The sequence below is a fragment of the Nematolebias whitei genome, chromosome 17 (assembly GCF_014905685.2).
Source record: "Nematolebias whitei isolate Nwh7 chromosome 17, NemWhi1, whole genome shotgun sequence".
Classification (NCBI taxonomy): Eukaryota; Metazoa; Chordata; class Actinopteri; order Cyprinodontiformes; family Rivulidae; genus Nematolebias; species Nematolebias whitei.
In genome coordinates, this window is record NC_056514.1 from 28,522,342 (window position 1) to 28,538,281 (window position 15,940).

Here is a 15,940-nt window from a genome sequence, read left to right on the forward strand (position 1 = left end):
TATATATATATATATATATATATATATATATATATATATATATATAATTAGCATATAATATGCATTGATTTCATTATCAGACTTTAGTACGTGCTGCAAGATTCATTATATTTTATACTCACAAATCCTGCATCATAAATTTAGAACCAAGAGGAAATAGATATTAATTTCTCCAAACATTTATCAAAACTAAACCATTTTCTAGTTGTTCAACCACATCAGAATATTATGTTTGTATGTGTATGAAGAAAACATAAGCCTTTATAGTTAAGAATATGCTTTAATTGTCTAGTAAAGTGTGTAGAAGCACTTGTTTTTCTTCTCACATCTGTTTAATAAAGTTCAATTTTAATAAAGTATAATTTATCGTGATCTAACTTTTTAATGAAGCTGAATTCCTCGATGAACAGACTTTCATGAGCCCCACCAGGCAGGTTTCTTAATTATAAAATGAAGGTGTTCAGATTATCTGTTCTGTGTTAAAAATGGTAAATCTTGTTAGTGTGTTTTAAAGCGACGGACATATCTCCTTTTAGTCATTTAGTTTGACGCTTTAAAATCATTATTAATCAGCTTCTGCTGCATTTTCAGCACAGCTGAGCTTAAAGCTGTAAACCAGCTGATAAGAGTAAGAAACGTCGTCACGTTCACGGTGCTGCATGATTCAGAAGAAATAAATGTGCACACGCCTTGAAAGGTTTGAACAGGAAATCATCTTTAATCCTCTTTTTATGACACTTTTGTCAGCCAGCTTCCATCACAGCACAATAATCTATATTAATATTTGAAATCCTGTCTGTCCTCCCTGTGCCCTTTTCTTAGTCTCCTTCAAAAACCTTTCTGACGATTCAGGCATCCAGAGGGGAAATTAAATCACACTGATGAGCACATCACGCTGCCACAACCTGAAATGAATAATCATGGCACCCAGAAAGAATGCTTTTGCACACATACGTTGTTTGAAATGCGCTGATAATAAGGAATCAGCATGTTCCCTCAGATAATCATCAAACAGCAGCAGAGTCGACTCTGCCTGCCGCTCCGTTTGAGCTCTTTTCCGACTGCTGTCAAAAATCAGCTCGATTAACCGCAAAGCTGTTTACTCTGATGCTCTCAGTTCATTTTTGTTAGCCAGTTAAATTAAAAGCCGTGAAAACATTATTACTGATGCGCTGAACGGCTGAAGCTCCACTAAAACAACACAACAAATCAACTGACGTGTGCCACTGCACTGGACGATGTCACTCAGATCGCTTCAAAACATTTGACTCATTACAGTCGTAGCTACATGAACTTAAAGACCCCAGCATCCAGGTGAATACAGCTACATCTGTGGCATTGTGGGAAATGAAAGCTCCTCTGTGCTTTAGAAATACGTCAGATCCTTTGAAGTGATGTCTAAGAAAACTGACAATTTTATCCTGCTTTGTTACAGGGAATGAACTGCCTGTCGAGCAGCGCTTTATGTCAAGTTTTAGCAAACTGGAACAGCAGAGACAAAAATACCATTCCTGAATTCTAACGTCAGTTTTGTTATAATCTCAACTGAGAAAAAAATGTCTGCGTTTTGGTGAATGAACTGTGTAAAGAGTGTAAAAAGTACCCGGATTAAAAAGATACGGTGAAGTTGCAGTCAGTGGCTCATTAGGGTGACCATGGTAACCACACATCTGTGTCTCTCACTCCCTGACAGCGAACTCAATGAGAGGAGGACAGAAACAGACTTGACATTGAGCCTCGGACAAAAAGTCACTGTGCAAAAACAATAAGTCAGAGCGTGAGCGTACATTTTTTTGTTTTTGAAGTGTTTTTGTAGAAGATATGAGAAGTTAAAAAAAAAAAACGTCACTTCCACTTTTGAAGATGAAATAGTCTGTGGAAACTTGGGTGTGCTGTCTGAATTCTGGGGGTCATTTGAGAGAAAACCAAAAGTCATATATCAAAGCGAGACATATTTGGTGAAAAAGGACATAAATGCCTACGTTTTGATGTATATTTTGTATTTGTAGCAAGAAAAGATAAGGGATTAAGAGGAGTTTGCGCATTAGAACTCTTTAGATGTGACTTCAACTCGTATATTCTGCAGTAAAATCTGTAAAACCCATAAAACTTTGCCTAGGATTGTGTAGAAGCTGTTTAACTTTGTTTAAACTTTGAGGGATGTTTCTACTTCAAAGTTTGCCTGAGCGACAGAGCTCCGAACACGCCTGGGTTTTCTCATGTTTCGCCAAAACCCCATTGCTTCCCATTGTTCCTTTTTGTGCGTATATTTTTAAGATTTTGTCTACATTGTGAAACACACTGCTACCAAAAGTCACAGCGCACTATTTAAGACTGAGCTGCACATTTTTATGTACAATTTGCACATTTTGTTTCAAAGCTGGGCTACAAGAAACAGGGCAAACTTTGTAATGGAATAGCAATAAGGGTTCTCCAGTGCGTTGTCACCCTTCATTATGCTGTTGTAATATTTCAAAACGCACATGTTGTCAAAGATCTAATAATGTAAACTGCTCTTGATTCTTGAACAAATGCTAGGGGATTGTCAGGATGTGCGGCAAAACTGCTGGCATAGCCCTACAGAACCTCACTGACCTACACAAGACGAGGTCAGTGAACAAGGCCAGGCTGATTCTGGCAGATCCTGATCACCCACTCCATGGCGAGTTCAGGTTGCTTCCATCTAGACCTGTCACGATAACAAATTTTACTGGGCAATTAATTGTCTCAGAAATTATTGCGATAAACGATAATATTGATTGAAATTTGACAATAATCAGTAATTATTGTCAAATTTAAAAAGAAATGTTTAATTTGTTTTGCATGTAGTACATTTTTTTCGACCACCAGATGGCAGTATAAGACTGTTTGCACTGAAGGATGGATAGTGAGGAAGCAAGAAGCGTGTCTCTTTAAGAAAATGAGAGGGACGCCCCTTGATGTGACATGGGCTGTCTCTCTTTGGTTCTCAAAATGGCAGATGGTCAGTATGGATTGAGCTCTTTACCATAGCATTTTTCACACAAAGCTTTTAATAAAAGATCAGTAAACAAGTTCTCAGCTTCTTTTTGCAGAGTAAAACTTTTTACACAAAGACACGAGTTTAAACTGTGAATTTTGGAGCTTTGACAAGACGGAGGTTTTTTCCTGAGGTCGGCCTGTTAGCTTAGCTCGTAGCTTAGCTTCTCAGCTTAGCTGCTTTTAACGATCCAAAAAACACAATTTTGGACATTTAAAATGGATTTTAAAGAGCAAGGGAGGGGTCGGTGAAGAGCACCGGAGTTGAGCTTTTTGTCATTTAGTGTCTTCAGTAGAAAGAGAGATGAAGAAACGATAAAGCCGAAAAATGAAAACGAAGTCGATAATTTTAATTTATCATGCGATTTATTGATTCATTGTTTATCGTGACAGGCCTACTTCCATCTGGATGCAGGTATCTACAGCCTGGATGTAGGACAAACAGACTTAAAAACTCATTCATCCCTGTAGTGATCAGGCTTCTTGATGAACAGTAACGACTTCTGTATTGTTATTTTACCGTCTCAATGTCTTGTGTAGCGTGGATGTTTTATATCTCTACTGACTGTGAAACAAATTGCCCCTCGGAGATAATAAAGATTCTTGAACTTGAACTTCTTCTAATTCATAAATCTAGAAATATTGAGTCTGGTGAAAACATTTAGGCATTTTTTTTATTACTGCAAACTTCTCTGCAGGGAAAATCCAGACAAAGATCTGTGTGGTGTCCGCAACATCAATAGAACAAAAGTACCGTAATTTCTGAACTATTGAGCACACCCAATATAAGCCACGCCCACAAATGTTTATTTTTAAATTTTAATTGTACATATATGTAGGCCACGCTTGTCTATAAGCCACAATGTCCACGTTGTAACATGAGATATTTACACAGAAAGATTTTTTTTTTACTTTTAATTAAATTTATACTGGTAACACAATTAATGTTTTTTTTGTTTGTTTGTTTTTTTTCTGAACAGTGCCTGTAACACGGCTGGTTAAAAAAAATTAAAATACAGTAGCCTACCAGGAAAAGTCACTGATCACTGAGTCTTCAAGAATGTTTTCAAGTTTGGGCCATCTGCCTTTTTTTGTTTTTGTTTTTTTGTTAAGTCTGAAAGCTTTTGTCGTCTTTTTGCATTGATTCGGTTCGTCACGCTGCCGTCTCCAACACTATCGATTCATTGACCCCAAGCCTACGTGCAGTAGCTCTATTTCTTTCTTTGACAGCCATATGCATTTCTTTGTGTGCTTTCCATGATGAGGGTCTATGCATGGAGCACAAAATAACTTATTCGCAGAATTTAGTGTGAGTGCGTTTTACGGTAATTCCAAGTTTCATTGGTCCACTGTGGCCTTTTTTTAAATCTTAATTTAAACATTGAGTCATGAAGACCTATCTCCCAAGAGAGACATGTATTGGGCAGCTATGTAACACCCAGGTGTGACAAGGCTAAATGTTTTGGCGGCATGAAGCTCATTAGCCCATCAAAAAATAATAATAATGATAAATAACTGCAGCATTGTATAAGCCGCAGGGTTCAAAGCCTGTGGGAAAAAATAGCGGCTTATAGTCTGGAAATTACGGTAATGTGGAGCTCAACAGTGAGACTAAACATTTTGATTGTCTACAACACACAAATGCACTGCAGTATTTCTGTCTCCTTCATCGGAGGCTGCAGGTTATGAGTTTCCTCAGTCTCAGTTGGCACCAGTCTAATGACAACCCTTTCATTTAAGTCTCAGCTTCAATCCATCTGGATTTAGCAGAATCATAAGTTACATTTCTAACCCGCTGGTCACAGAAGGAAAGCGCTGACAGCGCTAATTTCAAACTAAACAAGTACGTTTAGTCTGAAACCAGCAGGAATCCTTAAAATTAATAAATGGAACAGACTAGCATCCCCTCTTGACGTTCAACCTCTCGGCTCCTCTTGTCACCAACCTTGTGTTTTTATCTGTGCAGCGCTGATGCACAGGAAACGAGGCGCGTGTTGCAGCGATTGCAGCAGAAACAGGAAGATCGCAAACTCCTGAAGCTGTACGCGTCAGCAGAGGTGTCGAACTGAGAGATCACTGTCCTGCATTATAGATAAGCGATTGCGAGGGTCTTAAGTGGATGGATAGACCCTTAAGTGTCCTCTGTGTGTGTCTGTGTCTACACAATGTGCACAACAAAAAGTAATTACTTTTTTCCACTCTTCATAATGAACCATCTACTTCCCTTTGCTCTAAACATAAAGTTAAGCCAGGGAGCCATTGTGAAGTGTTTTTTCCATCTCTTCTCATCAACAAACTCATCTGTTGTTTCTTAGCAGCAAGACGTCATGTTGTTTGATGCTTAACATTTTAATGATCAAATCAAACTCACTGACAAACAAGAGAAACTGCATTTTCTGCAAAACAGAAACTATAAGAGCTGGGCCTTACTAGCTTACTAGCTAAGATACAACGTTATAGCAGCCTGATAAATGCTAACGTCCGAAACACCACAAGGTCTCAGGCTGATTACACCACTTTACATTCAGTTTGACAATTCAGACACTCGCTGATCAGGAAGTGCTTTCCCGCTTTTTATAAATCAAGACACATCTAACTTATGGTGTCATTTTTTTGTTTTACAATAAGTGTCAACCCATCACTAAACAGGACAACCCAAACGAACACATTACCTGAAAAAGTCCACCCATTTCTGTTTCAAGATTACCCAGCAGTCCATATGGCTCATCCATTGAGTTCAAGCACAATCTTCAGTTATTCCCACAGAAATTTTACAGCAGTCCACAGAACTTACAGTGTGTGTAAAAAAAAGTCATGATGTAATGAAACCAAAGTACAGATGTAATATTGAGAATTATCAATATAAACTTAAAGAAGATATCTCAGTGTGTATTCACCCTCCATATATCATGTGGTAAAGTAAATAAATTTAAAAATGCCAGCAAGGCCTTCCTGAAGGCTCAGAGTCCCATGTTTTGGTCCCACCCTCCCTACATCAACGTTGTGATTGGTTAATTTTCCCATCAGTTATTAAACAAACTCAACTTGCAGAGACTCTGACTGAGCTGAGCCTTCTCTCCTAACAGGGAAGTCCTGACCAATAAAGAAGCTTCAAACATGCCTTCTGAACTGGGGACCATTCTAAAGGAGGAGAAGGCCCTTAGGGTTCCCCACTGCAGTAATCTGAACAGAATCTGAATCTGGACTGAATGACTTGTTGAAATGTTGAAATCTGTAGAAGAATGAATTGTTAACTGAAATGTTTGTCGAAACAAGCTAAAATCAGCAAAACTGTAAATGATTATTAAAACAAGCTGTTATTGCTAAAAGCTAGCATTAGCAAAACGACTCTGCTCAAAGCTAAAATTACCAAAACATTAGCTAAAGGTTGAAAAAAGGCTACATTTAGCACAAGCATCCTCTTAATTACAAAATAACTAAAGAGAACCGGGGAAGCTACTGTTCACAACATGAACAATTATTTTGTGTTTTAAATTTCCAATATATTTACATTTTTAAGAATCTGTAGCATATTTTAAAAATAGTTTGTTAAATGTTTTTTTTTTTTATTCAAAAGCATCTCTCAGGTTTGAGTATAAAAACCTATGAAAATTAGAACTTAAAATGAATCTGTCTAGAAATTTGCGACCCGTTTTGGCAAAATTAGCCACAATGAGGGATTCTTCGGTGTTAAGTTATTATTATCAAGTTCCTCAATCCAAAAGCATAAAGATTATCTGTAGTTTGAAGAAATTTGGTGCTTCTTCACCCACTATTGACTTATGTTAGTCTATTTCTTGTGTGGTACGATTTAGTTGTTTTTGAATCGGTGCATAAAACAGGGAATTGTGAGTTCAAAAGAAAAATATTACACATAGACAATGTTTTTTTTTAATTTTGTGACAGTTTTTGTGTTTACAGTTTTGTGTTCTTTTCTACTGATTATTTAGCTAGTAGTGGTGTTTTCTTGTTTTTAGCTGATTCCCTTTGTTCCTCTGTCTTGCACCTGTTCCCTGTTACTATTAGTCTCACTTGTTTAACGGATCAACATCTGCAACCAATTTCTTCAGATCGGCTGTAAGACAAGAGATCCTTCCACAGCCATCAGCATCTATAACAACTCTTTAATGAAACCAAGATGATGAGCTACAACAACATTTAATTTCCCTTTGGGATTAATAAAGTATTTTTGAATTGAATTGTTGCACCTCCCTATGCACCCCAGCCTTTTTAAGCCTCTACTCCCAGTCTGTCTACAGACAGTCATTGTGTTTCATGCCTGTCCTCTAGTTTCTGCAGCCACGCCAGCCTTTTTTTATGTTTGTTTCTATAATAAGTTGTTTTTTTACTTGAACACTTCATGTTTGTCTGCGTTCCTGGGTCCGACCTCACCAAATACGCGTATATTTGTTGACTGTAGATTATTTTCTACACGTTTCCGAGTGCATGTGTCTTCAGACTTGGTGTCTCTCTGAGTCTGCTGAGTTCCGCGTGCACCAGTGGCTGAAAGACGGACCGGGTGTCCCCCCCGGGAGATGGAGAGTGGAGACGCATTGAGGATCCATTGATTTTCAATGTACCCTTGGTCTTCTAATGGGCTGCGTGAGCAGGAGAGAATCAGACCAGGTTGACCGGAGTGCAGAATCGTGCAAAAAGCCACAGATGTTTTATCATCACCCCTCCATTTCTGGACTGTTTCTAATAATACTTGTCCCCCCTGTGTGTGCTACTCACATGCAGATGTTCACACTCTTGAACGTAAGACAAACAGCAACTTCTCAACTTAAAACCAACACATCGAGCTGTCGTCTTCACTCCTGTCTGTCGTCGGTCTAGATGCTCGCTCGGAGCACCTCTGGATGGTGCTTTCAAGCAGTCAATGTGCAAGCGGGGACATAAAAGCTGCTCATGAATGGGTGATGGATTATTGATGCGATCTGCGCTGTGGACTCTGCTGACCTGCGCGGATAAACAGACGCGCCACTTCCAGAGGGTCTTGAAAGGGCAGACGGTGCCAGCGATACTGGCTCAGTGTGTGAGCCAACGTTCATGTCTGCAGCAGCAGAAACCCTGAGTGCATCCTTCAAACTCCCTCTGAGCTGGAAACTGCCTGAAGGAGAGATCGAGCATGAAAACCTTCATGTGGTCCCTCACTAGTCAAGGTGCGATGCTGCAAAATGCATCACTTATAATAGCAATTGAAATAAAATCCTAGCATTCTTTAAATAAATAATTTTTTCTCCTTTCATGACAGATTTTTTTAAAGTAACATCTTCTTATGTTGAGCAATTACAAAGTTGTAGCCATTTTGGTCAGACCTTGTAAATGACATTACGTGTCATCTCATGAGTGATCATAAAATATAATGGTGCTTGGAGTATGTGTTGGAGATGACTCCCAGCTACTTAAACGCCAAGTTTTAGCTCAATATCTGTAAATACGACTGAATTATGGCCATTTCCGTGTTTCAAAAACTCAGTTAGCTGTGGCAGCCATCTGGAATTGGGGTAACTCCAAAAGTTAATCAGTTGTAGATGTATATTTATTCATTACTTCCTGAGAGTTTTAGTAAAATAAGTTCAGTGATTCATGAGATATTTTGCCAACAGCCATACAGAGTTCCCTCTCAACAGTTAAAGCCAAAGTTTTAAGCAAATGTGTTGTACACAGTGTAGAGCTCAGCTTATGAGTTGGGGATCACTCACAGCTACTTCTATAACATATCTCAGCACAGTAGCTGTAAAAATCACTGAATTGTGGCTATTTTGTGTTTCCTAAGTTCATTGGGTCATGGCAGTCATCTTGAAATGGATTGACTCCCAGTGTTAATAACATATATACTGTGCAATGCAAGCCCACGCCTCCATGGGGTCCTAAGTGAAATTTGGTTTGGGACCCTCTGTTTCTGCTAATAATGTGGATTACTGCAGTTAACAGTCAGATGATCAGATCATTCACCCACCTAACAAACTCACTGCAACTCTGACAGCCCTGTTTACATTATCCAATATGTACCAGTATATATCAGTGGTACTAAAAGTAACCACAAAAAAACACAAAAAAAAACACCAGTATACAATGTATTTTACAGTAAAAGTGTCCTCTGGTTTATTATCTTTGGTTCCAAAGAACTGCAGCAGTAATATTCAAAATAATTTGTAGTGCCAGATCAACAACAAACAACAGATAAAATAACTTAGATGCATAAAAAATAAATTAAATTGTGCCAAAACAGACAAAATAAAATATCAAGGAAATACTTAAATAATGTAAATGACCAGTTACTTGAAACCACATAAAATGGTTTAAAAAAAAAGAAAGGTAACGTTGACTAATCCCGGTGCGATGGGTTAAATGCAGAGAACCAGTTTCACCATTGTATGGCAACACATAGCACTTTACTTTTAGTTTTTAAAACTATGTAAATGTATGCAACAATTTGCAAAAGCTGAACTTAAAATATTAAATGGAACCATAGAAATCATTACTTCATTTTTTTTATTATTATTATTAAATTCCACGTAGGGAGGCCCTTAGTGGTCCTGGGGCCCTAAGCAGCCACCTAGTTTGCTTATGCCTTGGGCCGGCCCTGCATGTACACCCGGTCATTACTTTCTGAAAGTTTCATTAAAATCCATAAAGTGGTACATGGGATTTCTTATTAACTGTGCATGTGCACACACAAAGACAGTGGCAAAAACATTATTACCCTTTTGCCCTTTTTAACGGGTGATTAAAAAAAAAAGTGACCAATTACAGATTTCTTTGCTTCTCAAATGCAGCAGAAGCAAGCTGTTAATGCTTAACGCTCCTTGCACTTTAGGCTGACGTCAGAGTAACTAGCACGCATGGAGGCATGTTTCCAAATTTATATCCAATTTACACTTTTGTTTCAGCTGTGGGAAAACATGTAGCAGCTACAGCTCGGCTGTGTTCACCAGCCAGTTACTACGTTAATCCTGTTCATTTGGTTCTGAGTGAGTGGAGAGCAGACTTTAAAGTCTCCAACATTCAACGTCTGCTGTTTTGACTCTTTTAAAAAAGTTAAAAGGTTAACCAGGATGATGTCTAATTTCATATTATTACTTGGTGATTTATAATTTCCTTGTTCTGCAGGAAAGCATGATTTTAGGGCATGTTCACGTAATGAGCACCCGGGGATGTAAAGGTCACGGCAAGGGTGATTGTTTGAATCTAATTAATGACCTTTTTAAAACATCACACTGGAAAATCCCTCATGAGCACTGCTTTCCTCAGATATTATAACGTGGGGTTTTGTAGAAATGTTTTGAACAGTTAATATCTTACCTGTTGTAGATAGTTGTTTGAACGACCTCCGTTGGGTGAAATAAACTGGACTGATGAGCTAACAGCTAGTCTGGATGTGACAAAAAAATGTCTTAAAACATCACAAATCTCAAAAGAGTTAAAGTCAGTTTGTATAGACACTGTTTTATAAACTTTTACATCATAAATTTTGCAGTTTTGTATTGTAGTTTATATTATGAACTACAACTGTCAAGATGGCGTCCACATCCAAACCACAAAAATAGCTATAGCTCAGTCAGTTTTACAAAAATTGGCCCAATATTTGTACCCGAGGCTGATTCCCAACACGTTCTGATCACTAACAGACTATGTGATAAATTTATTTTGTCTGTTAGCAAAATATCTCATAAACCACCATTCAGATTTGAATGAAGCTTTCAGGAAATAAACATTAGATGTGCGCCTACAGCTCTTCAACATTTGGAGTCAATCTAATTAAAAACAACCACGACAGCCACCTTAACTCACAAAATACATGAATAAATATAATGCAGTCAATTTTACACATATTCAGCTAAAATTTGGTGTGTTTGTAGCTGAGAGCCATTCCCAACATGTAGTCGGAGCAAAACGTCTTGGTGCGTCTAGTATTAATGAAATCTCACTTCGAATAATCCAAATTAATAATTTAAATGGATTTCCTACTAGAAAACCAAATACATACTGGAAAGACCTTCAGGAACCAGTGGGTAAAAATCATCAGTTCCAGCTGAAAAGATCAGCAACTTGTAGATCAATTAACAACAGCAGTAGGATTTTTTTTATTTATTTATTTTATAACTGTCTAAAGAGCTGATTACAGCGAGTAATGCGTTGTGTCTGAACTGCCAGGACCCGCTGTCGACAGGAGCGTGAGACTAGAGGAGAAAATGAGAAAAAGATCGAGTGGGAAGTGAGGAGGAGACACAAAGACGGTTATGAGACAAAGAAAAGCGCGTCGTAAGCTACTCGAACGGGGAGCGTGGTGAGAGGTGCTGCCCCGGTGCAGAGCTCCTCCTGACCTTGACTCGGAGGAAACGGGAACTGAAAAGGACCACTGAGAGGCCGACAGCCAGGGAATATTAGGAGGAATGGATCAAATTAAACAGACACGGGGAAAAGTGCAGAGAGAGGCAAATCTGGACGTATTAAAGTACATTATGACTTTCAGCTTAGCTGAGATCAAGTTTTAGAGTGTCATCTTTTTTTATTTATATTTAAGGAAGCGTCTGTAACACTGCTGAGTCAGCACAGTTACAAGCCTTTATAATTTAGGGGGGTTGTTTCATGGTGATCTGGTCTTCGTTGATGATTCCACTGGGTTCTTTGCCTTGTTTTGCAAATCCACAATGTGACGGATCACTGCTCACATCTTTACATTTTCTGCAACTAAACCCGTTTTGATGGAATGTGTATGACATCACCTTTCATGCCAGAGTTTTACACCAAATCATCTCGCGATGAGAAATGATGGCGCGTATGGGTCATATTAAATTGGGCTGACTCCAAATATTAATCAGGTGGAGAGGTACCTCCGATTGTTACGTTCTGTAAGATTCAATATAATCTGTCCAGAAGTTGATGAGATATTTTGCTAACAGACATACAAACACAGACAAAGAAACAAGCTAAAACATCATCGCCTGCTTTTTGCCTTCCAGTGATGGAGCAATACTTATCGTCTTTGAGGCCATATTCAATAACACCAAAAAGCCTTTTCATGATTTTTCAGTTGATTATAAAAACTTCTTTGTGTGGTAAAAACCCGTCCAACAGAAGGACTTAACCATCGAACAGAAGCGTTTCTACTTGTATCTGCTTTGTAAAACTAATCCCGGATCAACGTGAGAAACTGACAGTAATTATTAGTTTTATCGCAGAAATTTTCAAGTCATCATGGTGAAGATTTGCAAAACTTTCCAAGAGTTTAGAGAAGCAACTTATCCACAGCAGAACTGGGAGCTCAGTGACAACTTGTACTCAAATCCAGTCAACGTCACAAACTTTCATATAAACACAATAACTTCTCTTTAAATTATTCAGCCTAAATAAATATAAAAGCTCCACCTTCTTTTTAAACCTAAAACTTTTGATTTATTTTATTTATTTATTTTTAAGGATTTTATTTGCAAGGTCATATTTTCAGAACAGGTTACACAGATATACAGGAAGTACACGCATGAAACCCAGTCACAAGAATCTGTCACGAGTAGTGTGTGCAACTTGTTTTTAAATGCTTATCAGTTTAGCCGAGCTCACGAACTCGGAGGCGACCTTGGAGTGCCAGTCGCACGCAGCCGCCTCGCCCAAGTCCCCATTCAGCATTCTACTAACTCAAACATATGGTTCATGGGCAGAGTTAACATTCTCAGCCAAAGTAGTTAAAAACATCCATAAACTGACCAAAAATTCTAGGGATGCACGATATTATCGGCATGGTATCGGTATCGGCCGATATTAGCGATAAAGTTAAATATCGGATATCGACCATTCCATCAAAAAAACGCTCACCAATATAAAAGGCTTCTGTTTTAAGTTTTAATTTAAGAAACTGTCAAGTATTAATGCACTACTACTTATGCGCTTTTCACTTGTCGCTTGTGAATGGGTTGAGTTTAGATTTGTGAAAATTTATAAATTTGCACTGTTCGAGTGTTGTCATTGTGTTAGAGAGAGTAAATGTCATGAATAAATTTGACATTAAACATAATCCAAGTTGAAGAGTTTCATTATTTTCAGTCCCCTTTTTGGTATCTGCATTTGGTAGCAGGCCAAATAGACAAAGACCATGCAGAATAATGTAGTATTTTCATTCCATAGCAGAGAAAGATATGTAGTCTCTGTAAGTAGGTCTAGAGGGAAAAATATTGGTATCGGTTATCGGCCAAATAAGTTTTAACATATCGGCATATCGGATATCGGCCAAAACTCCAATATTGTGCATCCCTAAAACAAATCCCTAATACAATGTTTATACAGAACACCTGGTGCATGGTTACCAGCTTTTGTCACAGCTGAAGTGTTGCATCAGTGGAAAGAGCTTTTTAAACTGGAATCAGTATTCAACACGACAGTTCTGAAGAAAGAAAAACCCATTACAGATTTGATCACAGCAACTTGGCTCCTGATAAAATTTTGATTTTTTTTTTTTGTAAAACATGAAAAATGGAGGTGAAACTACTGATCATAATCATCTTTTTATAATACATTGTTTCATTTGTTATCCCATTGTGTCTCCAGGAAGAAATGACATCCTATTCATTGGTTGCAATCAATAACCAAAACGCTGTATTAGAAACTTTCTCTTTGTGGAGAACACAAATTTTATGAATCTAAATGTTGCAGATCCAGCAACAGTGGGTTTGATTGGCCACGTTTCTATGTAATTGTGCTGTTTCTCTTGTGAAGCCGAAAAGAGACTCGAAATTCTGGAAAAGAAGAATGTAGCACAAAGATAAACACATTTGGACCATTTTTTATTATTATTTATTCTCTGCATGGCCTTTAGATCTCGGCATTTGAAGCTGTAGCTAGGCCTGTCGCGATAAACAATAAATCAATTAATCGCATGATAAATGGAAATTATCAACCTCATTTTCATTTGTCGGCTTTATTGTTTCTTCATGTCTCTCTTTCTACTGAAGGCACGGCTTAACTCCGGTACTCTTCACTGACTCCTCCCTTTTGCTTTTCTTTTTTAAATCTGTTTAAACCATCCAAAATCGTGTTTTTAGATCATGAAAAGCAGCTAAGCTACAAGCTAAGCTAACAGGCCGACCTCGGGGGAAACAAACCTCCATCCAAAGCTCCAAAGCGCCTCCCTTCCATTTTTCTTAAAGAGACGCGCTAATCACTCCCTCGGTATCCATTCTTTGGTTCAGACAGTTTTATACTGCCATCCAGTGCTCTAAAAAGATACTACACACAAAATAAATTAAACATTTCTTCTTAAATTTGATCATTACTAATTATTGTCAAATTTCAAACAATATTATCGTTGATCACAATAATTTCTGAGACAATTAATCGCCCAGCAATATTTGTTATCGTGACAGGCCTAGCTAGCCCTGGATGTTTTTCCAAATAAGACAGAAGGAATTTAAAAACACTAATTTATTCAAATAATGTATTAAGCTCCTAAAATAGTTAGTGTGCCCAAAAACATAATCAGAGTAAACTGTGTTTAATCTGCAAGAAGCAGTAGCTTCAGTACACCTACATCTTTGTTGTGGTATGTCTGTGAAACTATAAAATGGATATCCAACAGTGGTACACTATTTATTTATTTATTTATTTTTTTTTGCATGTGCAAACAATAACACCCTATACTGTGTAGTTGTTGAGTTATTATTAAAAAAATATTGTTCACTTAGCCTGTACAAACTCTAATTCTCTCAATTGAGGGTGTTCAAAGATATATCTAAAGCAGGTAAGATATTAATTGTTTGACCCCGCTTTAAATCATCTGAACTAGCCCTTTATCTGCTGGTTTAGTATCCGAGTTTCACGCGCATCTTCCTGCTGTTGTGCACACCACAGAAATCAGCCCAACGCCACACGCAGAGAAAAACTGAATGCTGACAATGTTTGTCGGGCTTTCCCTTCCGCATGCCTGCACTTACCCCTAACTACACACACACACACAGACACACACACACACACTCTCAGCAAGAGTATTTACACATGCTCACACACACAGAACTGGCAAATATAAGAGCAGAATCTCGAGGGTACTGAAGGAACTATTACAGCTGTGCTTATAGAGAAGCCCAGATTGGCTGCAACAAGGAAACACAGGTTTCAACAAGACACATAGTGGAGCCAAACATGGATATTTGTCAAAAAATATATAATTTGACTGCTATTCTTCTAACATAAATACAAATATTTACTAAACAATTATTCCATGTGAGATGTTTACCTTATCAACAGACCACAGAGCTTAGTTGTGCATATTTTTGAACTACGTTAGGAAAAATATGCATTCAGTCACCGTTTTAATCACATGGAACATTGCAAACAAAAATGCTATTTTCTGTTATATTTTTACATGCAGACAATTTACATTCAACCTTTATTTAGACAGGTAAATCCCATTGAGCCTCGAGGACTCATTTACAAGAGAGACCTGATTTCAACAAAGAATGATGACAACAATGCAGACAATTATCTCTATTTGTATCGTTTTTAACTCACTGAACATTTAATGTTAAATGAGAACGTTGGGCCTTGTTACTGAAACATGAGTCACTTTGGGGCTGAAAAGTGATGTGTTTCAGTGGCTGTGGTGCATTTCTACGGTGGCCAACAACATTTGAAAAAAATGGAATCATTCAAAAATTATATAATTTCTGTTGTTGCAAATGTAATTCTGTTTTTTTTTTCTAATGTAATTCAGTATTTTGAAATGTCATTCTGGCCACTTCCACTTTGGCCACTTCCGCTTTGGCCACTTCCGCTTTGGCCACTTCCGCTTTGGTTTGATGTAATTCCATTGTTTCAAATATAATTCTGTTTCTTCTAGTGTAATTCCGTATTTTATTTTATTTTTTCAAATGTGATTCTATTTTTTTCTTATGTGATTCCGTTTTTCAAATGTAATTCTTGCCACTTC

General features: G+C 37.7%; 1 protein-coding gene across 1 annotated transcript in view; it reads right to left on the reverse strand.

Moving 5' to 3' along the window:
* The window catches only part of LOC119423501 (rho-related GTP-binding protein RhoN-like), a 38,311-nt gene extending 24,157 nt beyond the window's left edge, over positions 1-14,154 (reverse strand). Inside the window, exon 1 of the mRNA XM_037690897.1 lies at positions 14,121-14,154. Within this exon, the coding sequence (XP_037546825.1) occupies positions 14,121-14,154 (34 nt within the window). The remainder of the gene's footprint in view (positions 1-14,120) is intronic.
* Positions 14,155-15,940: the final 1,786 nt, after the last annotated feature.